The sequence below is a fragment of the Schizophyllum commune genome (assembly GCF_000143185.2).
Source record: "Schizophyllum commune H4-8 unplaced genomic scaffold SCHCOscaffold_5, whole genome shotgun sequence".
Taxonomy (NCBI): Eukaryota; Fungi; Basidiomycota; class Agaricomycetes; order Agaricales; family Schizophyllaceae; genus Schizophyllum; species Schizophyllum commune.
The window spans coordinates 2,487,310-2,512,312 of record NW_026089542.1 but is presented as its reverse complement, the minus strand read 5'-3'; the positions used below and the strand labels follow the sequence as shown (position 1 = coordinate 2,512,312).

Genomic DNA, 25,003 nt, shown 5'->3' with positions numbered 1-25,003 from the left:
GAGGTACCGGACGATGCGCACATCCAGGCGACCTTTGTAGCTTGCTCGTAGGCTCGGGTGACGCATTTCTAGGCCATCTTACCGCCTATCTCTCGCGCCCCTACTGAATTGCCTCCGTCCCTTACCTTCTCGATAGAGCACAATGGGATTCGGTCGATCCTGGCCTCCTGCTAAAGATCCACTCGTGACTGAGGCCATACATTCCTTTCAATTGTATCCTCCTCTTCTACGACCCATCGTATGCTTCCGGAGTGCCGACCTGTCGCAGGTTGAGGGCTACTCGTCAACTTTGGGCGGTGAAAGGGATCCCTTGACCGTGAACGTTTTCTCCTACCTCGCGCTTCTCGCGCATCTTTCTGCGGGAGAATGCCAGCTGCTGGGGAACTGTATGGGCGCACGTCAACGGGAAACGCCGACCCTCGAGCCATTCGCGGCGCGTGGCTCGTACAGTGCAGCAAGAGCCTGACAAGCGGCCTTCAGTCGGCCCGGACGTTTTCAGAGCGCCCGGCCCCGGTGTGCTCTTGCGCGGTCGTCGGGATGGGTGGCACGCAGCGCGGTATTGAGGCGCCCTTACTGGGTTAACGGCGTCCTGCAGGCCCGCGAGCTCGCTCAGCGTGAGTCACCCACGCACAATGATGGGCGTACACCCCGCGAAAAAGGACCGGCAGGGTCGGAAGCGCGAAGCGAGCTCAGCGCGCGTGTGCATGTGGTGGGCTCGATGCCTCGCACACAGGCTAAATTACCATCGCCGAGCGGTGAAGGAAGACAGAACGAGGGCAGCGGTGGCAGCTTGCGGTATGGTCGGACCGCGTCTGTCGGAGGCCTCTGTCCAATGCCGGAAAGATGTACATATTCAGTGTTCCTGCGCGCACATAGGAAAAGTTTATGCGAAATTCTGAGTGCGTAAGGCTCTGCAGGCGACCCCCATTCACCGGGGAGAGCGTATACCGTGAGGTCCGGGACATAAAGTCACGTTACCGATTCGACTTTCGGAACGAGCCGAGCGCTGTACAGTTGCGCGCACGTGACGCCTTTCGCGCCCGCCCACCAACGCCACATCGGGCACCCCAGCGAGCTCCAGCCCACGGAACCCTCGTCGACGTCGCAATGGCCAAGTCAAAGAAGTGCGCTGGCGTGCTCGACCGCTGTGGGAGGAGGGAATGCTGATCGCGCGCGCTTTGCAGCCATACCAACCACAACCAGAACAAGAAGGCCCACCGTAACGGTATCAAGCGGCCCCAGACCCACAGCACTCGGTCGATGCGTGGCGTGAGTTGCTCTTGTTCGGGATAGTGGACGAAAGTGAATGCTGACGCGCGATCTGATAGGTTGACGCCAAGGTACGATTGAACGATGAGGAGGGCAAGTTTGGTGTACTGATCGACGTGTCTGCAGTTCCGCCGCAACATGCGCTACGCGGCTACGGGCTCGGTGCGTTGGCCATCCCACTCCAGTACGAACAGTTTACTGACTGTCGTTAACAGAGGAAAGCCCGGCTGGAGCAGAAAGCAGCATCATGATCTCTGCCGGCTCACTCTTTCCCTTCATCCCTCACGATGAGCCGATGAGGCGGTCATACACTACTTCCTGCGCAGGAGAGCGCAGGGCCCCTCGCTATGTATCCATATGCATATGCAGTCATCATGCTTTCGAATGTACATGCCAAAAACTGCACCACGAGCGTCCAGCAGCTCCCAGTCTTCGCCTGTTCTCCTCAAAGCACTTGAGCAAGCGAGCGAGTCGCTCGAAGATCCACTACCGTGTGCGAATCGTGAACGCTGTCTTCACGCGCGATATACGTCAACAGGCTCATCAGTACAAGAGGTATACGACATTGCGCTTCATTTTCTTTATCCGAGCGATTGTCCTTGCCTGAACTGCTCTTGGAACTCCTTCGCATTCTTGTCCAGGATCGCGCGCAAGCGCATGGCCTGTACGTTCTTGCATGAGCCTCGTCAGAGTGGGGACTGCGCCAAAGCAACCCACCGCCGCATCCTCTGGCCGCATCGCGCCCTTGGCCATGTTGTGCTTGCCGTGCCTCTTGACGTAGCGCGTTTCGTAGGACGCGTGTCCCTCCGACTTCTCGAGCAGGGCCCAGCATTCCTTCAACAATCATCAGCAAGCAACCCTGGATGTGAAGTAATTCAAACCCACCTCATCCGACGCCACATGCCCCTCCAACAACGAGAAGAACTTGTGCCTCAGCACCATCTTGATCCTCTCCAGCGCGTGCGTCGTATACCACCCGTCCCGGTCATCGCACACCTCCCTCAGCTCCTCCGCGTCCTCGATCATGCCTTTCAGCATCGGGTCCTCGATATCGCACAGCTGGAACGCCGCGGTCTCCTTCGCGATGGTCTTCCCGTCGAATATATGCGAGCGCCTGCGGTCAGGCGAGTCCGCCTCCGCGTCGAGGCGCGCGATGGACGTGCTGCGATCTGCGCGCCGGGCGGTGACGGAGGGGCGCACGATGGGGTGGTTGGCGTTGCGGAAGTAGAAGCGCTGGAAGCTGGGTGGGCGTTAGTGGGTTATGAGATGCGTGAGGGGAGGAGGAACACGAAGGGAAGAAGGGAGCTGTGAGAAGGGAAGGCACGTACAACCGCCCATTGATATCCTTGCGAGGATCGTAGCTAAACTTGACGAGGGTGTCCCGGAAGGGGCCGTCTTGGAAGACGTAGCAGGTCAGAGGAAGAAGAAGTTTTGAGCTGTTCAGGCTGGTGAGTACCATGGATTGTACACCACAGATGAAACGAACTTGTGTATCTCGCGCGCTTCCGCGGGGCTGAACTGGTTGTACAGCGAGAGTCGCGTCCAGACTTTGCGTTGTTCGAATTGCTGCGAGATTGATCAGTCTTTGGTTCGGAGAGACGTATGGAGAGTACGTTGACAGAACGCTATAAGGAGTCGCGCAACGGTACGAAGGGTCAAAACTCACCGCCGCAACACGAGCGAGCAGATCCTGGTTGACGGTACTGCGCGCCTCTTCCACCACGGCGGGTGGTTTGTCGGGGACCTGTGGATTGTTTAGCACCGTTGTAGATCGTATGAGCACCATCCGAGGCCTGCTGAGCACCGCTCAAGGTATCCTTGGCACCATTCAAGGCCTGCGGGAGTATCGCCCGAGGCTTACTGAACGTACAGACCAACGCCTGCTCAAGCGCTATTACACTCACATTCGCATCCGTGAACATGATGGTCGCCGGACCGTATCCTTTCCAGCGGAAGCGGTTGACAAGCCTTTTCTTCTCCTCGCCAGTCATCTCATCCACGGTAGTGGACACGATGGACGAGGGGTTGGCTTTTAGGCTGCGCGAAGCGGTCAGCATCAAATACCACCAGAACCGCGCGCTTACATTCGAGCGGATGCCAGAAGACGCTAACAAAAAAACGGACGCTAACAAAAAAACAAACGCACTTATACATCAACGGAATCGCCTGCCGACTGAACAACGGCGGGGGGAACATGCGCAGGCCGCTCGCTGGGGAAGATTCCGGCAGTTCGGAATCCGGCGCTGCCATTTCGACGTCGAGATTGAACGACTGGGAGCTGCCGGGCAGCGCACTGTTGCGGCGCGAGGGGGTCTGTGCGGCGAGTTGGGGATCGAGGGGAAATGCGAGTGCGGGGTCAAGCGGGATGTCGTGCGGGGGCGGAAGGGGGAGAGGCGCGCGAGGTGTGGCTGAGGTTGGCGGAGCGGGGCGAGAGGGTGTAGGCGGTTGAGTTGATGAAGGGGCTGGTGTGATTGGGCTGCCATCTTCTTTGGGGACGCGATACGAGAAGAGAGCCTCGACTGGGGGAAGTATGCTTGAGCGGCATGCAAATAAGAGGCAGCGTGACACGCACCGTCCATTTTGTCCATCGCGACACGGAGACGAGATATAGGATCATTTGTGTCTGGCTGGTACTGGTAGTCCGCCATGCCTGATCGTATAGCTCAGCAAAAAGTATATCCTCTCAGGCGCTGCACATACCCCGGAACCGCACCGTCCTTGGTACCACACCAGCTATCTCCGCCTTGTACTCCCACTCGGGCTGAGCCAGCGGTACGCCATTACGCCGGACGCGTTTGCGTTTGGTCACCTTGAGCAGCAGATTGTTCGTTTGCACGACCTCGCCGGCGACAGGGTGCGCGAAGGGATTGTCGGGCTGGAGTTTGAGTTCAACTAGAGACTCTTGCTTGCCGATCGCGCGTTTGAAGGCGGTATCCAGAGCTTGTGCGCCCCCAAGTGCGCGCACAGCGGTCGGAACAGACGAGTCCTGCACGTAGCCGGGGTACTCTACCGAGTAAAAAGCAGTCTTTGGAAGGGGAAGTTCGGGCGCAGTCTGCGGTTGTGTCGACGGCGAGGTCGACGAGCCCGCAGCAGCTGTCGACGGTTCGCGAGTGTTCGAGACGTCGAGGTTCATTAAGCAAGATGTATTTGTAGCCCGTATTAGTTGACAGTGAGATGAGATGAGAGAAGGAAGCAAGAAGGAGACGCGATCGGACGCGCCCACGTGATGGCGAGATGTCGCCGTCTACGGCGAGGGCACCTTCCCGCCCGGCTGCGCGTCCCCCGGGTTGTCCGTCGATGACGGCGCGTCCCCGGGCCGCTCCTCCTGGCCATCCCCCTCCCCCTCCTCCTGCCGCACCTCCTCCACCGCCTCCCGCATCGCCTGAGACATCACCTGATCAGGGCATTCAGTCAGCCTTGGCGCGACCGCGGTTAGTCCGGCGCTAAGCCTCACCATGTTCGAGGGGAGGTCGACGCCCTGGTCCTTGAACGCGTCCATGACCTTGTTCATCGCGTCGTCGATCGCCGAGTTGGCGAGCATGCGCATCGTCTGCTCGGGCGTGGGGTTGAAGCGGCCTCCGACGGTGTCCTCTTCCTTGACTGGGGGACCGGGAGGAGAGGCACATCAGCACATCAAGCCCATTGTCAGACGACGTATTGCCACGCACCACCTGTCACCTCACGCGCTACCGCCCAGAACTCCTCCAATGCCGCCTGAATGCCGGGGTCCCTGCTCGCCGCCTCGGTGACCTCCCCCCACTGCAGCTGCCGCGCCGCGTTCGCGTTGATCAGCGCCTGCGTCTCCGGGTCCATCCCCGCCAGCTTCTTCTGCAGCTCCTCGCTCACCCACCCGTACAGCTCTTCCTGCTGCTCCGGCGCGAGCTTATCCGCCTCCGCCCGGAGCTTGTTCAGCGGCTCCACGTCGCCAAACAGCTCCTCGATGTCCCGCATGAGCGCGCCCTCGATTGCCTGCCGCAGGAAGTCGTCGAGCTGCTCGGGGGGCATGTCCTCGGGCATGTTCCGGATCGTCTCGACGTCCTCCTCGAGGAGGTCGAGCTGCTTCAGGTCGTCAAAGGTGTAGTTCTCGTCCGGCCCGCGGTCGGGCAGGTTCTCGACCTTGTGCCGCCAGAACTCCTCGAGCTGCTTGCGCGTCATGCCCGGGAACTTGTGCTTGGGCGGGATGCCGTCGTACTCTGGCTCTGGGACGAGCCCGAGCTCGCGCGCGAAGCCCTGCTTGAGCGACGCGAGGGGGTCCGGCTGGTCGGAATAGAGGCGCGCATAGCGAGGGAATGCAGAGGGGGCGACGATGCGGGTGCGCGGGCGTTGACGGAGGGCGGTATATCCTGCTCGGCGAAGACAAGCAAGCATAGTCGATGACGGCGGCGAGGAAAACACGAAGCGTCACACGGCCCGCCTTCCGCCAGCTTCGCGTCACACATCGCGTCCCCACGCGTCTATTGAGTCGCGCGTGTCTCTTGCCACCATCCCCCGCACGGGCCGCTATTACCTCTTTCTGAACAATAATGGAGGAAGACTATTTCTCGATAGACGCGATTCTCGCCGAAAATCAAGTGCGCGGAGACTGTTACGCGTCAATCATCCCTCACCCGTCACTCAGAAAATACAATGCACCTTCAGGCGCGACATCCCCGACATGGGGCACCTGGGCGGCGGGAACACGAAGGATATCAAGGCGGGAGCCAAGGTGGCGATACCCATATGGCTTGCATATGTCCTCATCTACTCGTGCGTGGCGCCCACCTCACTCAAATGCACGCTCATTACGCCATTAAATGCAGTGAATGGGTCGACTTCACCATCCCCACCGCATTCGGGCCAAAGGTGAAGAACGCACTCAGTGCTGAGGAGAAGAGCGTGCGATTGTCGGGGCTAGTGGGAGCGGGAAGCAGCTGGTACAGCTTCGGGAAGACCGTCATGGACATGTACGTCGCATGCAGTGGCGCCGCGCGCGCCAACCCGCTGACGTGCGCTGCCCATAGACTGATTGAAGAGCAAGGGAAGGACATGTCGGATATGTTGACGAGGGTATGTGCGGCTGGGTCTCGTGGGGTGGGACTGCTTGTTCATGCTAGCGGCTTTAGACGTTCCATAAACGACTACTCGAGATCATCGACCAAGCACAGCACTTTGCCGCGCTCGGGCCCGTTGGAGGGGGCGGGTCGGGCAATGCGGCGCAGAGCTTTCGGGAGGGCCTGGACGCCACGGAGAGAGACCGTAAGTCATCCTCACGGGTATCGCTGGTGATGCTGATTAGTTCCCCTTGCCTTCAATGTTCGGCTCGCGCACGCACCAGTATTCACCATCGCACAAGAGAGCGCAAAGCGGACGAAAAAGTGGTACGAGGAGACGGAGCGTGGCAGACGGTGACATCAAGCGCGGGGGATGTGTCCCATAGTCTCATGTATCCTTCTTCTCAGCCGAAGCACGGGCTTCCATCTCAGTCTTCCTCAGTTCATTCACGAACCTGCATGCCCGCGTAAGCGCGCAGATATGAAATCTATACGACACTGTACACGCACCATTTCACGCTAAGCCACAGTCCGGCCTCTACTAGGATCAGTACCGCGAAGTGCAGGCTTTTTGTTACGAAGAGAAGGGCGAGAAGCACGAAGAAGAGGCCCAGGAAGGCGGCATCGGCAATGAGGAGGAAGGTCGGGTGGAAGGAGGAGCCTGGGGTGAGGATGTTGGCGAAAAAAGAGACCGAGTCGGACGCGGCGTCGAGGGCGGTGGCGGCGTCAGGAGCTGCTGCAGTGGCGTCGGCCATGTCTGTGCCGTCAGCGTGCTCGTGTGGACCTCGGAGCTTGCTCTGCACGGGTGCCAGTCGCTGCCAAACTGTGCCAGCCGCTGGGGGAACGAGGTACGCGAGTTCCTGATCGAGAATGTGCGCGTCAGTACCGGCGCTCGGACCGGGCATGATGACGTCGGGTCTTGCCTTTTCCCCGCATGGACAAGTATCCTCGTTGACGGAGCGTCATGGAGTGCGCGCGCTCAGAATGCTGCAAGCGCCGATAGACAGGGCGGGACCAAACCGTCATCCGTGACGTCCTCGAGGGCGTTCACTGCAAAATGAAGTCATCGCCGCTATCGAGCCTTTATAAGGCCTGTGCGGCGGGAGGGTGAGCAGCAATCACCGAACCAACCAACCACCCAAGCCAACACACACTCACCCCCCACAACAACAACAATGGTGAGCAGCACGGGTGTCGACGATGACGAGCGCAGTCGCTAACGAGCACGCAGGGATCTGTATTCTCCGCAATTGGCGCAGGCCTGAACTCCATCATCTCGGCCATCGCCAGCGTCTTCATGGCCATTGTCAGGTGTGTACCCTCCCTCCCTTTGCTCTCGACGCCCTCGCTGACCCTCCTCTTCAGCGCCATCACCGCTGTCATCGTCACCATCTTCGACCTCATCATGGACATCATCTGCTGCCGCTGCTTCACCGGCCGCAGGCGAGTAGGCACTCGTCGTCGATTCGGTGGCTCGCGAGCAACGGCGACCTACTAGGCGCCTAGCGGCTACTTTGACGTTTCGCAGCCTCGAGCGCGACGTCTAGCAGCCACGCTCCTGACGTGTGGCTGAGGCCAGCGTCGGGCGCATGATACGAATGGAACGACTAGCTCTCTTACTTTATCCACTTCTAACATACCCGCGGCTCTGTAGTTTAGTCTTCTCTGTATCTCTTACTAGACACGCTGTATTGCATCGGAACACGCTTGCATGCTCTTTCAGCCGTCGTCTGCTTCAAACTTGCGTCTTGCGATCTCATGCTCTGCTTGCGCCTCAACTTTTCCGTGCCACTGTGACCGGGAGGATATTTTGTTGGCACTAATCGTAAAGCCGCCATGGCCGTGCACATCCATTCCAGTAGTGCAAGGGAACGGATGGTCGGACCAGTAAATGCACGAAACAGCTCTGCAAACAATGCCCTCGCACTCGCAAAACTCATTCATAATGCATAACGGGGCCAAAGCTGTATGCAGTCTAATATGAAGCCTTCGGCCAACACATGCAAGATACGAAAACACGAGATGAACGTCCAAACCCTCTCCAACGCCCTACCGATACCCCATCCTCCTCGCATACTCCCTCTCCTCCTCCACCGTCAACCGATCCGTCCCCGTCCAATTCGCCGAGCTCGTCCTTGCCCTAAACCGGCTCTGCCGCGTCTTGAACATCTCTTCCATCCGCAACGGCCGGATCTCCCCAAAGATATCGTCCGGGTTAATCGTGCTCTGCACGCGCAGCATGCGCGCGAGGTCCGGCGACTGCGCCCAGTCGGCGACGTCCCGCCCGCGGTCCTCGTCGTCGCTGTCCGAGTACTCGCTGTTGATGTCCGGGAGCTCGATGTTGTCGGTGGGGCCTGGGTTGGGCGGTTCGGCGGCGGCTTGGGCGGCCTGCATCTGGGCTTTGGCGCGCGCGGCCATGGAGCTTTGAACGACTTGGGCGGGCTCGCGGCCGTCGTCGTCCATCTTGGCGGGCGCCTTGCCCTTGCATTTCGACGAAGGAGGGGCTTTCGACATCTCGCCGGCTTTGTGCGCGGGTGTCGTCGACGAGGAGGCGAGCGCGAGCTTCGAGTTGGACTTCACCAACGTCTTGGTGGTCGAGCTCGGAGGCTTGAGGGCGGTCTTCGAAGGCTGCTTCTGGAGCTCGATCTTCCGCTTTTTCGTCGTGTCCTCCTCCTGGCAGCGACGTCAAAACCCGATGCATGGCTTCTGAGAATTGGAAAATCTCACCTTCGACCTCGCCACCGGCACAGGCAGCTTCCCAGTGGTCTCCTCGCGCTCCCGCTTACGACGCTCGCGGTCCTCAGCCGCCTTGCGCTCCTGCTCCTCCTTCCGCGCCTTCTCCTCATCAGCTTTCCGCTGCGCAGCAAGCAGGCGCCTGTTCTCCATCTCCTTCAGCCGTTTCTCCTTCTTCTCCTGCTCGTCCTGTTGCTAATGGGGGCATCAGTAAGCCAAACACATGAAATCTACGCTAGCAGGCCTACCTTCTTCGCAGCGGCGGCCGCCAGCTGGAGGCTCTTGACCTCAGGCTTCGTGGTAGCCTTTGCCTTCTTCCCGCTGCCCAACATGCTGGACACGAACTTATGCGCATGGCCGAACAGGGTCGTCGGCTGCACGGACGAGGCGTCCGAGAGCTGGCTCGCAGGCCGCTCGTCCTGTAAGGGTCATTAGTGAAAGCAAACAGCGGCTGCAAGGCATCCACGCACCTCAGTCGGCGTAGTAGCCTTCGCATTCGTCGGCTGAGCCTCCTTCCGCTCATCCACATCCATAAAGTACTGGTCCGCCTCCGCCAAATCCACCTCCTTATCCTCCTCCGGCGCCTCCTTCTCCTTCATCACAGGTTCCTCCACTGGGACGCCCGTGCCCATGGCCATGGTAGGGCCCACGCTCACCCCCATCTTATAGCTCGCCGTCGTCATCGTCGACGTCGTCTGGTAGATATCCGTCGTATTCGCATTGCTCGGATCCGTCCCCGGGAACACCGGCGGCACCGGGGCCCCGTCGTCGCTCCAGTCGTCGTCGTCCACGATGTCCGCGCCGTCCGTGTTCACCGGGAACGAGTACTCCGTGTCCTGCGTCGTCGGCTCCCACGAGCCCGGGATCTCGACGTCGGTGTCGAAGACCTTGTCGGTGTCGAAGATCTTGTTGGAGGCGATGGACTCGACGGTGGATTGCGCGGACAGGGCGTTCGCTTTGTGCGACGAGGGCGATTGGAGTCGGGGGGAGAGGCCGACGTTGGAGATGGCGGTGGGCACGTTGCGCACGGCGGCGGGCTGGAAGTGGAAGTCCTGCGTGGACGGCTTCTTGTCCGGCGGCGGCACGAAGACGCGCGGCTTAGAGAAGACGGGCGCTGGGTGGCTGGCGGGAGGCGGTGAGTTGGCTGGGGTGGTGCTCACGCGAGCCGTATGCTGCGTAGTAGGCGGAGGCGGTGGCGCAAACTTGAAAACGGAAGCCTTGTCGGCCTTGTCGTTGGAGGGCATGAGCTCCGAGACGCTCATACGGCGGGACGCCTCCGGGTTCACTGGGGCGGGAGCCTCCTTCGTGGGAGCTGATAGGATAGCCTCCGGGAGGGAAGAAGGACCGTCTGCGAAAGACATCGATACAACACTGGCATCTGCCTGGTGCCGTTCGGCCACCTTCGCCTCCGCTGAGGCCTTCGCATCGGCCAGCGCCTCGTTGGCAACCAGAGGCCCCACAGGCTTCATGCCCTGCATCGTCTTGCGCAAGCGGTCCAATATGCCCTCGTCCGCTGCAGCACTGGCAGGCCTGGAGGTTGGCGGCGCGGTTTCGGCGCGCTCCATAGGTTTCGCGGATTCAGCCCGCTCCATCGGCTTCAAGGACTCTGCGCGCTCCATAGGCTTCATCGACTCAGCACGTTCTATTGGCTTTCCAGGCGCAACGTCCGTGTCAAACTTCATTGTCTTCGCATGCCGCGTGTCGTCTTCTGAATACAGGCCCGGAATATGCATCGTGTCCTCGCTCTTGCGCTTCGTGCCTCCCATAGTCGTCCGCGGGACGTGCGCAGGCCCGCCCATACCACTGACCTTCCGGTTGACAGCGCGCGTCTTCATCAACCACGACGTGCGCGAGGCTCCGACAGATGGGCCAGGCGTGGCGGCGCCGACGAGGATGGCGCCGGAGCTCTGCTCGCGGACCGCGCGGAGAGACTTGCGGAGAGGGCTTGGTGGCCTGGCACCGCTCGTACCGTCATCGTCGCGCAAAGGGACTACGTCGTCGGTGTACTGGCCCTTTTCCGCCGAGGGATTGGCCTCCGACATGACGGTGTCGACCGCGTCTTCGGCCTGGGAAGTGGTGGCATCCTGCGACGGAGCGCCCGATTTCCGCTTGGAGTCCTCCGGTGCAGACTCCTCGATAGGCAGGGCGGGATACAATGGTGATGTGTGCTCTGGCGTGGACGCCGAAGGGGCAGCCTTGGAGTCCTCTTGAGGTCGTTCGGTGGAATGGCGAGTATGGTCGGGGCTCATGGGGACAGAGTGGAATGTGTCTGTTGTGCTCGCGAAGGATGGCCCTCTCGGCGAAGCGACTTCCATATCCTCCGGTTGCTCCTTGATCGCTTGACCCTCAAGACGATTGGACACGGCGGCCTGCAGCGGAGCCCGCTCTGCAGCATAGCTTGTATGTGATGAGCCACGGCCCGAGCCTTCATCGTCTTCCACTATCATCGAAAGAGCCACCGGATCCATATGTGGGAATTGCGGGAAGCCGAGGTTGTCCTGGTAATCGAGAGTTGGTGTTGGTAGCGGCGGAGAGACATCGCGGGGGTGGGAGGAGATACGGCGCACAGTCTGCTCGGGTAGAGGACTTGAGTCTGGCGCGCGAGGACTAGGAAGGGCCTTCGTGGGTTCCGGCGATTTGGCTGCTAGCAGTGCTTGATAGAACGTGTTTTGCACCGGAGCCACGTTCTCCTTGCTCTCCATGTCTTCGTCCTGCGATAGAGTCAGCATAAGTCATTTCTTTAGGATTAACACGCACCTGCTCAGATATGGGTACAATGTTCTTCAGGCGAGAACCCGTGGCAGGACCCTTGCGGACCGCCTTCTTACGGCCAGGCGTCTTCATAAGATCGAAAAGCTCATCGTCGCTAGAGCATGGGTTAGTAATTCAGGACTGAGATGGTCCGTCGCGCCATGCTCACCCTTCACGCGCTTTCTCAACCACGTCCTCTAGATATTGATCCAGCCATGAAAAGCCACGAGATTGCATGTGCTCCGAAAATTCGAAGCGCGCTTTGTCGCTCGCCATCGTCATCCGGATTGAGTTCGCCCATAGGAGCAGGCCGTCGGACGCCATCGTCGACGTCGGATGCGGAGGAGATGGTGGGTGTAAACAACGCGCCTCGGTGAGTGACTTAGTCATGTGACGGCGGAGAGCGTCATTTCGGCCTTCGGCCCGATTACGCCCAACATCGTCTCCTCGGCCATTGCCGACCTTAACTTCTGCCTCCTGCCTCCCGCTGTTATCATTGTCACATCCCTCAGTGACTCTCCGTAACTCGGTTGCATAATTCAGGAAGAACAGTAGGCTTTCTCTGTGACATCCCCGCCTTCCGAGGACTCCAGACGCACCTGACTGGGCTTAACTCGGTCACTTGACGGGTGTAGCAGTATGGCGCCCACACCTTCTTGAACCAAGCTTCACGCGTCTCCTGCGGTATTCCGGTAATTGCGATGAGGCCCAGGGTGGTTATGACAAAGTAGAACAACCGCCTCGGTTGCGTTCCGGCCCGTCTCTCAGCTGGAGGTGGCATCATGGGTCAGTCCACCGCGTTCTTATAATCTGCATGTCTCTCCGCATGTCGCGCGCGCACCACTCCCACCCCCCCCCCTCGCGAAGGCTTTCGCTGACTTGACGGCAGAGTCCCGCGCTCACGAAGACTATGCTTGGCGTAGCAAGCTTCCTCTTGGGTCTCGCGGCCTTCACGCATATCACTCACGGGTCTCCTTTACGACGCGACGATGGATCCATCGTTGACCTCGGCTACGCCAAGTACCGCGGCAACAATACGAATGAGAAGACGGTGTCGTATCTGGGTATCCCGTACGCGCAGCCGCCAGTAGGAGATCTGAGGTTCCGAGCGCCAGTGCCGCTCGATACTACTGGATCTGCTGGAGAGGTAGTGGACGCAACAGAGTACCCGGATTTCTGTATTCAGGGGACGACTGGAGGTGCGTTCTTTCGAAGCAAATTCGACGGTTTAAGCTAATGTTTGCGTTGTTAGCTGGCGAGGCCGGTGGTGCGGGAAGTGAGGATTGCTTGAAGTTGAACCTATACGTGCCGGCAGACGCAACAGAGGACTCCAAGCGTAGGCCACGATTACATGTTCGATCCTCGTGACGCTTACCTACACTGGCAGTCCCCGTCCTCGTCTACATTCACGGTGGAGGTGAGCGCGCCTTCCTTTCTACGTTCTCTTCACGAACCTTTTTTGTCTCTCGCGAACCTTTTCTTCGAGCTTCGCGAATCCCTTCTTCAAGCATCGTAAATCCCATCCCAATCACTCGTTTCACAGGCTACTTCTACGGCAACCCCGCCGCCTGGCCCTTCGAGCACTGGATCGCGCAAAGCCCAAACGTCGTCATCGCCAGCGTCTACTACCGCCTCGACTCTATTGGCTTCCTCACCACGCCGGAATTCGCCGATGATGCGTCTTTGGGGGATCTGAATGCGGGATTCCTTGAGTGAGTTGGCTTGCTGCTTGTAGTCTCATGTGAATTAGGCACAGGGCTGCACTGTGAGCTTGTCTGTACTGACGCGAATGCCCATAGCCAGCGAGCAGCCCTGCAATGGGTCCAGGAGCACATCAGCAAGTTTGGCGGCGATCCGGACCAGGTGACGATCAACGGGGAGAGCGCAGGTGGCGCGTCGATTGAGCTGCATCTGTGAGTAAAGGCTTCTCTATTTCCTGCAAACACGACTGACCAGAAAGCTATGCTCAGCGTCGCCACGGAGGAAGAAGGACTCTTCCACGGAGCCATTGCACAGAGCGTGTACAGGACGCCGCTGCCGACGCCTGAGGAGCAGAAGGTGAGCCTTCGCAGCCTTTGCGTCCATGTTTCTTGGGGTGAAGACAGCAGGATAAGGATAATGATTGACCTTCACGCTAGCCCCTTTTCGATCTCTACCTTAACGAGACCGGGTGCGCGGATGGCGATATTGCGGAGCAGATGGCCTGTCTGAGAGCCGCGGACGTGAGCGTTTTGGCTCGCGCACAAGACGCGATACGATATAGCACGGAGGATCTGTGAGGCTTTCTGCACGATACAAGTGTAAGTTCTCGCTGACATACAGTGATTCTAATCAACAGGCCGTATCGCCTCTTCCATCCTGTGCTGGACAAGAAGATATTCACCGACTACCCGACGAGGCTTATTACGTCCGGCCAGTTTGCGCAGGTGCCGCTGATTGTTGGGTGAGCGCTACAACAATGCTGGCGATGTGCGGATCATGACTGAATGTTGCCCAACCAGGGCCACGTCGAACGAGACGCTCGCGAGCGGCGAGACGATCAAAGCGGGTTTGCAGAGCTACTTCCCTGCACTGAGCGATGAGGATGTGGGCAAGATCTTGGAGGTTAGTCAGGGTAGACATATTGTGAGGAGCTATGTAGCTGATACTCGCTCAGCTCTACCCCGAAGATTCAGTCTCGTCTGAGCAAGAATACACGCTGACCGCCACCGGCGACCCGTCCGTGCGATGTGCTGTGCGTAAAACTCATTCTGTCGCTGCGTCGGAAAACTGGTCTGACCTGCAAACACAGAGGACGATCCTGGGTGAAGCATTCTCGCAGAAGGTTCCCGCATGGACCTATCGTTACAACCAGCGCAATCCGACGGAGGAGAATAGCACCCTGGTCAACCACGCCGCGGAGAATTGGATGATGTTCCAGGGGACGAACACCGGGTGAGCTGTCGCTCTTTCCCAGCCACAGCTCTATCTCAACTCATTCATGCCTTACCAGTCCTAACGGCACCTTCACCCTGACCCCCCAATCCGACGTCGAGCAGGCATTTGCAGAAGAGCTCATCGCGTACTGGCTCTCCTTCGTCCGCGCCGGGGATCCCAACACGTACAAGCTCGACCGGTCTCCGGAGTGGACTGGGTATAGCACTGAGGAGCGTGCGAGGATTGTTTTGCAGGAAGGTCCGGAGGATAACGTGGAGGAGAGCGGGAGCTTTGTGGAAGAAGAGGGGAAGGAGGAAACAGAGCGGTGTGAGTTGGTGGCGCAATTGGTGGACGGGCAAGAGGCGTAAGCTGAGCTGGGAGGAGAGGAGAAACTGAGGTCAATGTCTGATACCACAATGTACGATACGCAATGAATTTTACGCCTACGACGAGGACGAGATTGTGGCAACCAAGTTGAACATCACAGCACGTGCATGGATCATCGGACCGAAGGGCGAAGAAGCGCTGGCGGCTGGCGTATTGTTCTTCTCTTGCCCCCCACCTTCACACAATTCCTACGCCGCTAACTTATGCACACGGACTGAGGATATCTACTCATGTCCTTCAGGGAAGACGTACAACCTAATGAAGTCGGCCGCAAGAATCACTCTGTCCCATCGGTCCTCCCAGCATCCTCCTTCAAAGGTCAGCCCTTCCGCGGGCGCGGAGGCCTTCACAGAGGCGCACCGCGCGGCTTCCACTCTCAGGGTGACAACCCCAGACCACACAATCCACATTGGCCCCCTCAATACGACCACCGACCCTTCAATCAAGACCCACGACAGGTTAATGCCTTCGGTGTTTCCCTCGTCCCTGCGAAGCGACCGCGCCACGATTCTGGCCCTCCCCGCGTCTACCATGTTTCTGCGCGAGGACACACACCATTAAAACCGCATCAACGCGCTCCCCCTGCACCACGCGTCCCTCCACGTCCCGTTGCTTCGCATCGCCCTCCCCAGATCGTTGAACCCGCGAAGACGACCGCCTCCGGCCTCCGAACGAGCAATATCAACGTCCCCCTTCCCCCCAACTGCCGCATGGGCGCACCGAATTGCAAACGCAATCGACGCGCATGGCTTTACGATCAACGGAGACAGCTCGAGGAGCGCCACAACATCGTGAACGAGTACATCGACTATGGCGAGCAGGTTGCGCGGTGGACGGTGAAACTGCCTACGTACAAGAATGTGCGTGGCTCGTCTTTCATTATGTGCATACACTGACCTCGGGTTTCGCAGGAATGTACTGTAAATCCATCAACCGAGAATAATGACAGTCGTGATATTCTTGACCCACCACCTACTCTGTGCGCGCCTGCTCCTGCATCCGCATCGAGTTCTGCGCATCCCTCGTCCGATATGGACATCGACTCCTCTGATGCGGGTGTTGATGACCCGCCTGTCATCCAGTGCACAGAGGAAGACACTATGCCTTCGCTCCCAGAGTCTTCCAGTTCTCTGGAAGCACACCCCTCGCCTCGAACTCAGTGGCTCAACCTTCCTGAACGAGCGGCTAGTCCCGCCAGGTCACCATCTCCTTGCCCTCGCCGCGTCGTCCGTGACGATCCTAGCTCTTCCCATGAGCGGACTACGCCACCTTCTACTATTCCACCTATGGCCGGCCCTTCGCGCCAATCCCCTCCCCCTTTGGTGAGTCGAATTTCTGTCAATAGTAGTGCAAGCTCACAGCAACGTCGAGTGAAGTCTGCAACGCTTTCGCATTTATGCCATCCCTCAGCCTTACCTCGCCACAATCCCATCGAGGAGCTATCTCTATTGCTGCAAAGCCCGCCTCAGAGGCAATTCGTGACTAGTGCTTTATCTATCTCCCCGCCCGATCGTGCTGGCGCCAAATGGAAAGGAAAGCAACGCGCAGAGGGCCCTCTCTTCGCCGACCCCTCCCGTCTTTCTCTGCCTCCCATCGAGGTTGACGACCCTATACCCTCGAGCCCTCGGATTCCAGAGGAGGACGAGCTCTCATCTGACGAGGAACCGCTTGCGCGCACGCATCCTACGCGAATACCCGTCAAGCCTCCCGTCATCCTTCCCGATATCCAGCACACCATCCCTGAGAAACCGCCAGACGCCATGGAGGACGATGAGATCATATCAATACCGGACTCGGATAACGAAGAGGAAATGGATTCTCCCACGCGAAGGCCTGTTCTACGGCCTCAGGACGCTATGGTGCACATCGAGGGACACCAACAGCGCGACAAGATGCGGCGCGTCATCTTACGCGGGTCGATCGTTGGCGCAGGCGGACTTGACTCTGCATTCGATATGTATACCATCTCTATGCATGGCGTGGTGAACCGGTTATGTGGAGATCCTTTGAGGTGTGTTGGCCCTTTGTTACTATTTTGGTGCGTTACTGAGACCCTGCGTAGGTTTTCGCACACCCTCTGGTCCCCGGACTCGCAGACTGTCGACAGGCAAAACAGCATCGACGATGCGTGCGTTCTGTCGGATGGTCAGCATGATCTGCTTGTTTTCGGGCACAAGAATGGCTCTCCTGAGCTCTGCATCGCGCGGGTTGTGGAACAGAAGGTATGTGTACTCCTTTGATCACTTGTCCTCTCGCTGATGTCATCCGAATAGGTTGTTCAATACGTACCTATGCCGCAAGTTCGTGCCAAGAAAGGTGTTGGTGCTCTTTGTCCACTGCCCCAGCCGCTCTCCTTCGCCTCCGGCGGCTACGACCACTCCGTCTACATTCACCAACTCGACCATTCCCTCACCTCCACCCCACGCCTCCTCTCCGCCCTCAAGCACAACTCCGTCGTCCAGGCGCTCCTCCCCCTTCACGACAAAAGTTCCAAGCTCGTCACCGCCGGCGCGGACTCGGTTGTCAACGTCTACGACATGCCCTCCGAGCGCGTTGTCAACACGTTCAAGACGTCGGTCTCTGTGTATCATCTACACCAGACGTGCTTCCCGTCGTGTGCGTTGTTAGAGGTCGGGCATCTGGAGCAGCAGTGCGAGATTAGGGATTTGAGGAGGGTTCCGGAGCGGCCTGTGGTGCGCTTTGGGTACACGACGGGCGAGCCGCATGGGAGGTATATGAAGGGTGAGTAGTAGAGCGAAGAGCGGAGAAGTCGTGACTAATCTTGCGCCCTAGGCAGTACGCATGAATACCTCTTCGCTGGGGGCGATCCAAGGGGTAACGTGCGTCTTTGGGATGTGCGGAAGCCTACGAAGCCCTTGTCGGTGGTGAGTAGCAACCTCTGCTGGCGCGTTCTTGTGTTCGGTGCTGACTTGGCTCAGGTTGAAGGACTGCCGGGACAGAAGATCAACCAGGTCTCCTTCAGAACCTCCTCTCAGTTAATCGTTTGCTCAGAAGCCAACTATATTCGTATCTTGGACCTCCAATAATCTATATGTGTATATCATCTGTAGCTTAGCACGCATATCTCCCTGCACTCAGCGTTGAATTTGAAATAGCGCCTAAAAATCCTAGGCAGACGCGCTCTACTATCTCTTGGACTCAAGAGGTGGTCGATCTCAGAATCGGGCATATCCCGAAGGCCACGCGAAAACCACGAGAATGCACTGCCTTGCACCGCCCCACGCAGCGTCGCGACAATATTCCACCCTTGCTACCTGGCCTCCGAGTCTCCTACCTAGTCAGACGGTTCAGATTTCTACTGCTTTCGCTACTACAATGACTTCCCGGCGCCGTTCATCCTTCGCAAGCGTGATACTCGGTCAACGCGGAGGCGAGGCAGTGCATTCTCGTGGTTTTCGCGTGGCCTTCGGGATATGCCCGATTCTGAGATCGACCACCTCTTGCTTGGACTTGAGCACAGTACTCAAATCTACATTTAGTACATACATCCCGACCGTACGCGCCACAAACACGGCTCAAACGTGGGAAACGAACATACCGACATCGTGACATCACGCCGTCGCCGCTCTCAATCCGATTCCGAATTGCGCCCCGCTAAGGACTCAAGAATATACCGCACGCACACACCTTGCTTCCGACTACAACCAGCATAAGTGCTATCCTCCAGCATGGCGACCTCCACCGAGCGACGCCGCGACGAGGTCGAGGAGGCGTACGAGGTCCAGGCGCGCGCCGGCATCAGGGTGGGCTTTGTTTGCATCATCAGCGAGGGATGTGTTGTTGAAGTCGAGCTTTCCGAATCCTCACACATTCCGGATCCCTTTCGCGCCTTGCCATGCTGCTGCATGTAGGGCGGCATACAAGCCTTTGCAATGGGCGTAGGCGCGACGTTGATCGCGCACTACCAATGGCCGTGGTTCAAGTGAGCTTTGGATTACATTCGACCTCGCGAAGCAGACTGACAGCCAGACAGGCGGCAAACGCTGCAGTTCAAGGCCATGATAATCTGCGCGAGTGAGTCTAGGCCTCCTTCGCGAGTTTCGACGTATAGGACTGATTGGCACGTGCGCTAATAGCTACTGTGAGCGGTAAGTTCCTTCTGCTACTTCACTGTTCGTATCGTCTCTGAACTTCTACACAGGTCTGACAATCGCCGCGGAACACGCTCTCCTCGAGCACGAGAACATGCGGCGCCGAGAAGAGGCTGCTATGCGCCGGCAGGCGCGATTAGAGCTCGCCAAACGAGGTCAAGTCGGGACGGAAAGCGAGATTGCCAGTTGGCGACGAGAAATGGCCAACCAGGAGAAGGAATAGGTGGTCATCCTTGTCAGCTTTGCTGCTTCACTTCGTCGTCACTGGGTACCTGTATCTCATCGTGCATCATCACATCTCATTCGCTACGCATACCGCTACAGAAGCATCGTCGCTGCGCACAGTAGCAACTCCGGAAGGGATGATTTATTATGGCCATGGCCTGCTACAATATTTGGACAGGACTGAGGCGTGCAATGCGGCGATACAGGGGATTTGGCTGGTTTGTGTGAGGTCCGTGTGTGTATTCTTCCTCTCATATATAGGTGGGATGCTGACAAGTTCATAAATAGGATGTGCAGAGTGATGAGGAACAACATGTATGCTGGGTTTACTGCGCCCACTGGGCATGCTGCATCAACGATGGAGGCAATGGAGGGGGTGGACCCGGGAACCCAGAGCCAGAGGCCGGTATATGTGACGGAGGTGGTGGCGGCGACGGCTGCATGGGTTGCTCGTGCGGGCTAGGGAGGTATTCGCCGGGCGTTGGTGGCGGCGGTGGCATAGGCTGGAAGCCCGACGCGCCTGCGTAGCCAGGCGGAACGGGCAGGCTGGTACGGCGTCGTGCAGGGTCCGGATGAGCGGGAGGCTGCGGCAACCCGTTGATTGTCGACAACGGGGGCGGTGGCGGCACATTCTGGTAAGGGTACCCCATGTTTTGAGGCGCGACATAGGAGCCAGATGTCGGGAGGGCTGGCGGCTGCGGCATGGGTTGCGACGCCACATATGAGCCTGAGGTCGGCATAGGGGTGACTGGGGCTATCGGTGCGGCTGACGGCTGCATAGGGTATGGTGGCTGTGGACCGGCAATTTGCGACCCTTGAGGATTGACGGGGAGTGGTCGAGAACCACCCTGATTCGAGGCGAACGCACTTCCATCCGGTGGTTGGGGTGGGTATGCGTTGTACCCCTGCGGCGGGGCAGATGCAGCTACCGGTGGGACCGATGGAGGTGGCAACGGAGGCTGAGCCCCGCCAGAGTACTGCTGGGGAAGCGGCGGAGCCGACACCGGCGGCTGAGGTGGCGGATATTGCTGGTAAGGGTATGAGGGTGACGTCGCGAACTGGGATCCGTATGGCGCAGGACTGGGAGTGGGACCAGCAGAACCTGGCGCCGTAGTTGGCGAGGGTGCATAGCCCGAAACGTATGAGGGGAATGGTATCGGCGTAGTCGATGGCGGTATCGACATGGACGAATCCGTTCCGGCTGAGAAGCTTGACGAGCTTGGCAATGGCATGAAGCCAGAGGACGACGTCGGAACGCTATAACGCGGACCACGCCCAGTCGTGCGAACATAACCATTGGTAGGTGGCGGTGCGTATTGAGGTTGGAACGAGCTGGCCTGCCCTGGGGGCGTGAGAGGCCTGCCGTGAGGGTATATGCTACCTTCAGTGTGATGGGATGGTATGGCGGACATGGAGACCATTCTCGTCGACGAACGCGGTGGTATATACGAGCCATCGCTATTCTGTGGTGGCCGCGTGACGCGTGAGTGATTTCAAGTAAGAGAAAAGGGAAGGATGCACATACAGGGAAGCTTTCGCGACGCTGGTGGTCTGGTATGGTTATACGACCAAAGTCATCCGCAAGGGCATCTACACCGGATGGACCTGGTTGTTCGTACGGCGCGACGTACAAGTCGAGATTCGCCAATGATGTCGACCCTCGGATGGTGGATGATCCATCTGAGGCTGTTCGAGGGTTTGCATACAGACTTGTTGTGCGAAGTCCTTGACTGGGACGACCCGCAATGGACGGGGCGCCTTCAGGCAATGGAATGAACGAGCCACGCCCTCCATACTCCTTGTTCGTCTTTGGAACCTTCGGTGCGGCTTTCTTCTCTGGCGGAGGTTCCTAGGAAGATAGATGTCGTCAAGATAGGATAAGGCTCGGCGAAAGGATGAACACACGTTCGACCAGAAGGTCAGTTCCAGATATACCTTCCCTGCGAATCTATCCTTGTATGATAGATCAAACCAATCTGTAAGCCGGATGAGCTCAGAGTAGCGATTTCAGAGTGAGTAACGCACCATCCGTCTCTCCCTTGGTAAGCACCTCCGTCAAGTCTACGTTGGTCTCGCCGATGAGGTCAGGCTCGCGGGGATCGTCCGCAAAGCAGGCCATGTGCATACTCTTCCCGCCCTTTATCTTTTTGGGGCCCTTGCGATTATCCTTGGGTGGGGGAGGCGGTGGCGTGCCATCGTCCTGCGCAGTGCGTTGCAGGATGTCATCGGTGTCCTCATAGAGCGTGAAGCGGATCTCCTCGTCCCACTCGGGGTGCTGCCCGCCGCGCTTGATCGCCTTGGTGCGGCGCTTCTCGCCATTGACGGTGACTACGCAGTAGGGGTCCTGCTTCCCTATGTGCCGCTTATTCGGTAGATGATTCTGAAGCCGTGTGAGCTGCTGGCACTCCTGAGAGTTGCGTGCGGTGGCGTACCGCCTTGAGAATGACGACGATGAGCGTTCCAATCTCGCGCGGCGTGGAGGTCATGAGCAACGTTCGAGGGGGAAAGAAAGGAAGTGGGCGGGAAGCGCTGGGCTATTATGCTCGAAGCCGGCGGCGCGGTCAATGCACACGGGCGCGGGGAAAGCGCTCTCACGTGCGTGACCGAAATGAGCTCACATGACGGCGACACACAAAGGCAAACAGCCCCGGTGCCACAAATTGGCCGGAGTCCCTAACATTCATGAAGTAACTACCAAGTATTCATGTAACAGAACATGCAAGAAAATTTCACTGTCCGGGCGTATAGCTCGTATCATTGACCAAGATCAGGCCCGGCTTGCGTTGTGCAAGATCGAGGACCATCCTAAAGAAATGTCAGTCTGCCTTTGTTCTACAACTGGCAGGTTCACGTACTCGGCAAAGTAGCTATTCGCCCATGCAAACCACGGGCGGGTCCAGTCGGATACGTTGTACACCGAGATAGACTCATGAATAAGCCCCAATCCGTCAGTGGTCTACAGCTTGTGTCAGAAGCCAATGGTGCATTGTCGAATGAGTCTACCCACGTTCATAATGGTATGAAGCCTTGTCAGGATCTCGCTGTCATCGTCAGTGCCGTAGATCGCGGAAACCTGGGACATAGGCCTGCAAAATGCTCAGAAGGCGACCAGACAAGGGACCGGACAACTACGTACCAAGGTGCGTATGGGTTGACGTGCGGACCCCTGGTCAGGAGAAATAATGAGCAGTGCTGATTCTGCGAAGAGCTACCTACGTACCCGACACCGGAGAAGTTCTTGCCCTCAGCGTAGTAGGGGTTGAGCCGCGACAACAGCACATCCTTTGTCTTCACATAAGCAGTGTCGGCCTTGTCGATGAAACCAAGGTACGGCAGAGAAAGCAGCGACTAGAAAACCGTAAGTCAGTCTTCAGCGACAACAGCAATCAGCGGAACGTACCGGCACATTCGCGTCGTCCATCACAAAACGTCCACCAAACCCGTTGGTCTCATAAGCAAAGACATCGTCGATGATCTTGCCTCGTCAGTCAGTGGCCTGCTACGGTCTCAGTCAAGTCTGAGGGCCCACCGTATAGTTGTAAATCGCATCGTGTATCTGCGAGCTCCACTTGCGTGCAGACTCGCTCACGTTCGCAAGCTGACCCGCATCGTCGAGCAGGTCAGCCAAGTGCACCAGCTCAACGCTTAGCATCGCGTTCGCTGGGGTGAGGAAAGCTGGCGGTAAGTCGGAACATTAGCCAGCTAATTCGCAATACCAAGGGTTAACAACGTACCAAAGACGCTCAAATCATCGGACGGGCGGTGGTGAGTGCCAACCTACACATGTGCGTAAGCGTGAGCCATGTTGAAGCGGCATACGTTGTGAGCCCACCATCCCCGTATACTTCTTCGGCTCGCCGTTCCCATCGTTGAACACCTGCGGGGACAAAGCACCACCCCCGCCGGTCCAGTTATAGTACGAGATGTAGTTCCAATCGTCGTCGAACGTGGATTGCGACTGCTCGTCCATGACGCGGAAGATCTGGTCGATGGCGGCCTTCCCTGGAGATGATATAAATAATGCGTATATGCCAGAGACGATTGCTGTGCGCACAGTTGTCGTTGATGATAGACGCGTCCTTCGTAGCGTTGTAGTAGGACCGCGAGAGCTTGATGAAGCCCACGAGCGAATCGAGCTCGTACTGTGCGTATGTGAACTCCTAGTGTACATGAAAAGCACACAAGCCATACGCACCTTGCACTCGAACACCGTTGTGTTGTCCACAGGCCTGCATATGACATGAACTTTAGCTTTGAAATCCGACATACGACCGTTCCCACTCACGGATTCACCGTCACCCCATCCGCCCACTCGTTGTACGAAGGCTCTAGCCCACTCTCCGGCGGAGGCTGGAAGGCGCCGCCTGCATCGCCCTTTCAGTACATGGTCGGCGAAGGAAATCATCCAGACGTACAGTAAGGGTACTCAGCAACGTAGCGCGCCTCGTTGTTGATGACACCCTTGACGAGGGTAGCGAGGTCCTCGTCGATGGAGAGGAGGGGAGCGTAATGGGCGAACTAGATCTCTTCATCAGCGAGGCGTAGGCGGAAAAGAGGAAAAGCACATACCTGGTTCGCAGTGTCGCGAAGCCATTGCGCACTACTCAAGATTCAGCCAAGAGTATGGTAGGTCAAGTGAAGACTAACGTGATATCCTGCAACGAAGGTGAGGAGCGCAATGGATCATACTGAAAGGACTACGCACTCCAGTGATGATGAACGATAAGTTCTCGGTCTGAACGTCATGCTGCTCAGTCGTGGACGACTTGAGGAGATATTCAGGGGACTTACAGCATTGAAGTAGCGGACGGTCGTGTCTGGCAAAGTCGTAAGCGCTTGCTCGCGAAGGAGTGTTCAGCTTGCCCTTACCGAGCGTCTGTAGATGGCAAGCTCGTTAGTACGAGTTATGACCGCCTCATGCGGGAAAGGTACTTGCATTCGGGAACGTATTCTCGAACAGACGCGCCAGATCCGGGTCCTTGATAAGCTGCTTCATGTCCGAAATCACTTTCTGCAGCGCTGTGAGCCACAACACTCCCTGCCCTATCAGCTCGCGTAATGCCTACCTCCACCGCCGAGCTATTGAACGTCCTGCACGCCGGATCCGGACGCATATACGGTAGGCCCAAAGCGCCCTCAGACGGGTCGCCATGCGGGCTCTAGTAGTAGGTGAAGTCAGCCTCTATAACCCCGCATTACCAAGGAGCTTCCCACCCACCTGCGCATACTCCGTATAATCGGGACACTCTGCGCGCACCACCGCGCCAGAACCCAACAGTGCTGCCGCAAGCACCCTCTTCATCGTTATCTTCGTCAAGTCGAGCATATCGAGGGCGTTCAGCCAGTCAAACGAGTTCAACGACCAAGCAATGGACAGAGGGGACCAACGGACGGCAAGGTCTCCCCAGTCCCGCTCATGGCCCGCGAGGACATTTATACGCGGGCGGATAATGGTACGCGTCCGCGGCGCGCGTGACCCCGCGATACACGCGATCCGTACGTCCGCGCCCTGTCTGGGGTCGTCCGGGGCGGGCCCCGTGATAGTAGACGTGCCCATACGGTGTCCTGCTCACCGTGGGC

General features: G+C 58.2%; 12 protein-coding genes across 12 annotated transcripts; 6 read left to right on the top strand and 6 right to left on the bottom strand.

Annotated features, from left to right (window-relative positions):
- The first annotated feature begins 1,075 nt into the window (after window positions 1-1,075).
- SCHCODRAFT_02623603 (uncharacterized protein) lies at window positions 1,076-1,754 on the top strand. Its single transcript, XM_050345186.1, has 5 exons — window positions 1,076-1,124; window positions 1,185-1,269; window positions 1,329-1,340; window positions 1,396-1,431; window positions 1,485-1,754. The coding sequence occupies exons 1-5, from the start codon at window positions 1,108-1,110 to the stop codon at window positions 1,518-1,520; spliced, it is 186 nt and encodes a 61-aa protein (XP_050200662.1). The 5' UTR covers window positions 1,076-1,107; the 3' UTR covers window positions 1,521-1,754.
- SCHCODRAFT_02268131 (uncharacterized protein) lies at window positions 1,749-4,658 on the bottom strand. The gene is made up of 10 exons (XM_003036764.3): window positions 3,970-4,658; window positions 3,842-3,919; window positions 3,416-3,788; window positions 3,174-3,306; window positions 2,936-3,013; window positions 2,756-2,835; window positions 2,598-2,705; window positions 2,155-2,509; window positions 1,987-2,103; window positions 1,749-1,931 (listed from the first exon to the last, which is right to left on the bottom strand). Exons 1-10 carry the CDS (start codon window positions 4,400-4,402, stop codon window positions 1,851-1,853), a joined length of 1,836 nt encoding a protein of 611 aa, XP_003036810.1. The 5' UTR covers window positions 4,403-4,658; the 3' UTR covers window positions 1,749-1,850.
- On the bottom strand, window positions 4,363-5,830 carry SCHCODRAFT_02623596 (uncharacterized protein). Its single transcript, XM_003036763.3, has 3 exons — window positions 4,938-5,830; window positions 4,724-4,869; window positions 4,363-4,663 (listed from the first exon to the last, which is right to left on the bottom strand). The coding sequence occupies exons 1-3, from the start codon at window positions 5,635-5,637 to the stop codon at window positions 4,514-4,516; spliced, it is 996 nt and encodes a 331-aa protein (XP_003036809.1). The 5' UTR covers window positions 5,638-5,830; the 3' UTR covers window positions 4,363-4,513.
- SCHCODRAFT_02623594 (uncharacterized protein) lies at window positions 5,748-6,740 on the top strand. Its single transcript, XM_003038113.2, has 6 exons — window positions 5,748-5,840; window positions 5,888-6,015; window positions 6,069-6,212; window positions 6,270-6,315; window positions 6,372-6,504; window positions 6,584-6,740. The coding sequence occupies exons 1-6, from the start codon at window positions 5,793-5,795 to the stop codon at window positions 6,655-6,657; spliced, it is 573 nt and encodes a 190-aa protein (XP_003038159.1). The 5' UTR covers window positions 5,748-5,792; the 3' UTR covers window positions 6,658-6,740.
- SCHCODRAFT_02700610 (uncharacterized protein) lies at window positions 6,688-7,204 on the bottom strand (the record flags this gene model as incomplete). Its single annotated transcript, XM_003036762.2, has 2 exons — window positions 6,688-6,754; window positions 6,810-7,204. 2 exons carry the CDS (start codon window positions 7,202-7,204, stop codon window positions 6,688-6,690), a joined length of 462 nt encoding a protein of 153 aa, XP_003036808.1.
- Window positions 7,205-7,251: 47 nt separating this feature from the next.
- Window positions 7,252-8,021, top strand: SCHCODRAFT_02623582 (uncharacterized protein). The gene is made up of 3 exons (XM_003038112.2): window positions 7,252-7,477; window positions 7,531-7,610; window positions 7,665-8,021. Exons 1-3 carry the CDS (start codon window positions 7,475-7,477, stop codon window positions 7,795-7,797), a joined length of 216 nt encoding a protein of 71 aa, XP_003038158.2. The 5' UTR covers window positions 7,252-7,474; the 3' UTR covers window positions 7,798-8,021.
- A 141-nt stretch (window positions 8,022-8,162) lies between these two features.
- Window positions 8,163-12,150, bottom strand: SCHCODRAFT_02576602 (uncharacterized protein). The gene is made up of 6 exons (XM_050343878.1): window positions 11,953-12,150; window positions 11,790-11,898; window positions 9,503-11,743; window positions 9,281-9,451; window positions 9,027-9,227; window positions 8,163-8,972 (listed from the first exon to the last, which is right to left on the bottom strand). Exons 1-6 carry the CDS (start codon window positions 12,105-12,107, stop codon window positions 8,349-8,351), a joined length of 3,501 nt encoding a protein of 1,166 aa, XP_050200661.1. The 5' UTR covers window positions 12,108-12,150; the 3' UTR covers window positions 8,163-8,348.
- A 482-nt stretch (window positions 12,151-12,632) lies between these two features.
- SCHCODRAFT_02623577 (alpha/beta-hydrolase) lies at window positions 12,633-15,154 on the top strand. Its single transcript, XM_003038111.2, has 12 exons — window positions 12,633-12,982; window positions 13,036-13,119; window positions 13,171-13,200; window positions 13,327-13,495; window positions 13,583-13,696; window positions 13,754-13,841; window positions 13,922-14,058; window positions 14,122-14,226; window positions 14,285-14,387; window positions 14,440-14,517; window positions 14,575-14,717; window positions 14,776-15,154. The coding sequence occupies exons 1-12, from the start codon at window positions 12,694-12,696 to the stop codon at window positions 15,065-15,067; spliced, it is 1,632 nt and encodes a 543-aa protein (XP_003038157.1). The 5' UTR covers window positions 12,633-12,693; the 3' UTR covers window positions 15,068-15,154.
- A 2,223-nt stretch (window positions 15,155-17,377) lies between these two features.
- On the top strand, window positions 17,378-18,133 carry SCHCODRAFT_02667112 (WD40 repeat-like protein; the record flags this gene model as incomplete). The annotated part of the gene is made up of 3 exons (XM_050346576.1): window positions 17,378-17,828; window positions 17,880-17,971; window positions 18,026-18,133. 3 exons carry the CDS (start codon window positions 17,378-17,380, stop codon window positions 18,131-18,133), a joined length of 651 nt encoding a protein of 216 aa, XP_050200660.1.
- A 562-nt stretch (window positions 18,134-18,695) lies between these two features.
- Window positions 18,696-19,751, top strand: SCHCODRAFT_02623571 (uncharacterized protein). Its single transcript, XM_003038110.3, has 6 exons — window positions 18,696-18,850; window positions 18,959-19,029; window positions 19,081-19,121; window positions 19,184-19,195; window positions 19,249-19,652; window positions 19,712-19,751. The coding sequence occupies exons 1-5, from the start codon at window positions 18,776-18,778 to the stop codon at window positions 19,419-19,421; spliced, it is 372 nt and encodes a 123-aa protein (XP_003038156.1). The 5' UTR covers window positions 18,696-18,775; the 3' UTR covers window positions 19,422-19,652; window positions 19,712-19,751.
- On the bottom strand, window positions 19,750-21,909 carry SCHCODRAFT_02497908 (uncharacterized protein; the record flags this gene model as incomplete). The annotated part of the gene is made up of 5 exons (XM_003036760.2): window positions 19,750-20,886; window positions 20,949-21,272; window positions 21,329-21,399; window positions 21,449-21,803; window positions 21,856-21,909. 5 exons carry the CDS (start codon window positions 21,907-21,909, stop codon window positions 19,750-19,752), a joined length of 1,941 nt encoding a protein of 646 aa, XP_003036806.1.
- Window positions 21,910-22,056: 147 nt separating this feature from the next.
- Window positions 22,057-24,828, bottom strand: SCHCODRAFT_01185226 (uncharacterized protein). Its single transcript, XM_003036759.2, has 21 exons — window positions 24,642-24,828; window positions 24,490-24,582; window positions 24,360-24,434; window positions 24,293-24,299; window positions 24,215-24,240; window positions 24,129-24,158; window positions 24,071-24,078; window positions 23,993-24,023; window positions 23,839-23,941; window positions 23,709-23,787; window positions 23,619-23,652; window positions 23,478-23,565; window positions 23,256-23,425; window positions 23,158-23,200; window positions 22,953-23,098; window positions 22,824-22,898; window positions 22,644-22,771; window positions 22,560-22,589; window positions 22,431-22,509; window positions 22,279-22,379; window positions 22,057-22,228 (listed from the first exon to the last, which is right to left on the bottom strand). Exons 1-21 carry the CDS (start codon window positions 24,747-24,749, stop codon window positions 22,153-22,155), a joined length of 1,530 nt encoding a protein of 509 aa, XP_003036805.1. The 5' UTR covers window positions 24,750-24,828; the 3' UTR covers window positions 22,057-22,152.
- Window positions 24,829-25,003: the final 175 nt, after the last annotated feature.

Coding starts and splice junctions, on each gene's coding strand:
- SCHCODRAFT_02623603 (XM_050345186.1), top strand. Junction 1,432..1,484: donor GCTACGCGGCTACGGGCTCG/GTGCGTTGGCCA, acceptor TGTCGTTAACAG/AGGAAAGCCCGGCTGGAGCA.
- SCHCODRAFT_02268131 (XM_003036764.3), bottom strand. CDS start 4,402: ATGAACCTCGACGTCTCGAACACTCGCGAACCGTCGACAGCTGCTGCG. Junction 2,706..2,755: donor GAAGCGCGCGAGATACACAA/GTTCGTTTCATC, acceptor CAGCCTGAACAG/CTCAAAACTTCTTCTTCCTC. Junction 1,932..1,986: donor TGCGGCCAGAGGATGCGGCG/GTGGGTTGCTTT, acceptor AAGAACGTACAG/GCCATGCGCTTGCGCGCGAT.
- SCHCODRAFT_02623596 (XM_003036763.3), bottom strand. CDS start 5,637: ATGCTTGCTTGTCTTCGCCGAGCAGGATATACCGCCCTCCGTCAACGC. Junction 4,870..4,937: donor AGCGCGTGAGGTGACAGGTG/GTGCGTGGCAAT, acceptor CCGGTCCCCCAG/TCAAGGAAGAGGACACCGTC. Junction 4,664..4,723: donor TCGACCTCCCCTCGAACATG/GTGAGGCTTAGC, acceptor TGCCCTGATCAG/GTGATGTCTCAGGCGATGCG.
- SCHCODRAFT_02623594 (XM_003038113.2), top strand. CDS start 5,793: ATGGAGGAAGACTATTTCTCGATAGACGCGATTCTCGCCGAAAATCAA. Junction 6,016..6,068: donor GCATATGTCCTCATCTACTC/GTGCGTGGCGCC, acceptor CATTAAATGCAG/TGAATGGGTCGACTTCACCA. Junction 6,213..6,269: donor GGGAAGACCGTCATGGACAT/GTACGTCGCATG, acceptor CGCTGCCCATAG/ACTGATTGAAGAGCAAGGGA.
- SCHCODRAFT_02623582 (XM_003038112.2), top strand. Junction 7,611..7,664: donor GTCTTCATGGCCATTGTCAG/GTGTGTACCCTC, acceptor CCTCCTCTTCAG/CGCCATCACCGCTGTCATCG.
- SCHCODRAFT_02576602 (XM_050343878.1), bottom strand. CDS start 12,107: ATGGCGTCCGACGGCCTGCTCCTATGGGCGAACTCAATCCGGATGACG. Junction 11,899..11,952: donor GTTGAGAAAGCGCGTGAAGG/GTGAGCATGGCG, acceptor CCCATGCTCTAG/CGACGATGAGCTTTTCGATC. Junction 8,973..9,026: donor TGCCGGTGGCGAGGTCGAAG/GTGAGATTTTCC, acceptor CGTCGCTGCCAG/GAGGAGGACACGACGAAAAA.
- SCHCODRAFT_02623577 (XM_003038111.2), top strand. CDS start 12,694: ATGCTTGGCGTAGCAAGCTTCCTCTTGGGTCTCGCGGCCTTCACGCAT. Junction 13,697..13,753: donor GCGTCGATTGAGCTGCATCT/GTGAGTAAAGGC, acceptor AGCTATGCTCAG/CGTCGCCACGGAGGAAGAAG. Junction 14,518..14,574: donor ACCCGTCCGTGCGATGTGCT/GTGCGTAAAACT, acceptor CTGCAAACACAG/AGGACGATCCTGGGTGAAGC.
- SCHCODRAFT_02623571 (XM_003038110.3), top strand. CDS start 18,776: ATGGCGACCTCCACCGAGCGACGCCGCGACGAGGTCGAGGAGGCGTAC. Junction 18,851..18,958: donor AGGCGCGCGCCGGCATCAGG/GTGGGCTTTGTT, acceptor TGCTGCATGTAG/GGCGGCATACAAGCCTTTGC. Junction 19,030..19,080: donor TACCAATGGCCGTGGTTCAA/GTGAGCTTTGGA, acceptor ACAGCCAGACAG/GCGGCAAACGCTGCAGTTCA.
- SCHCODRAFT_01185226 (XM_003036759.2), bottom strand. CDS start 24,749: ATGCTCGACTTGACGAAGATAACGATGAAGAGGGTGCTTGCGGCAGCA. Junction 24,159..24,214: donor CCGTCCGCTACTTCAATGCT/GTAAGTCCCCTG, acceptor CATGACGTTCAG/ACCGAGAACTTATCGTTCAT. Junction 23,566..23,618: donor CAACGGTGTTCGAGTGCAAG/GTGCGTATGGCT, acceptor ACATACGCACAG/TACGAGCTCGATTCGCTCGT.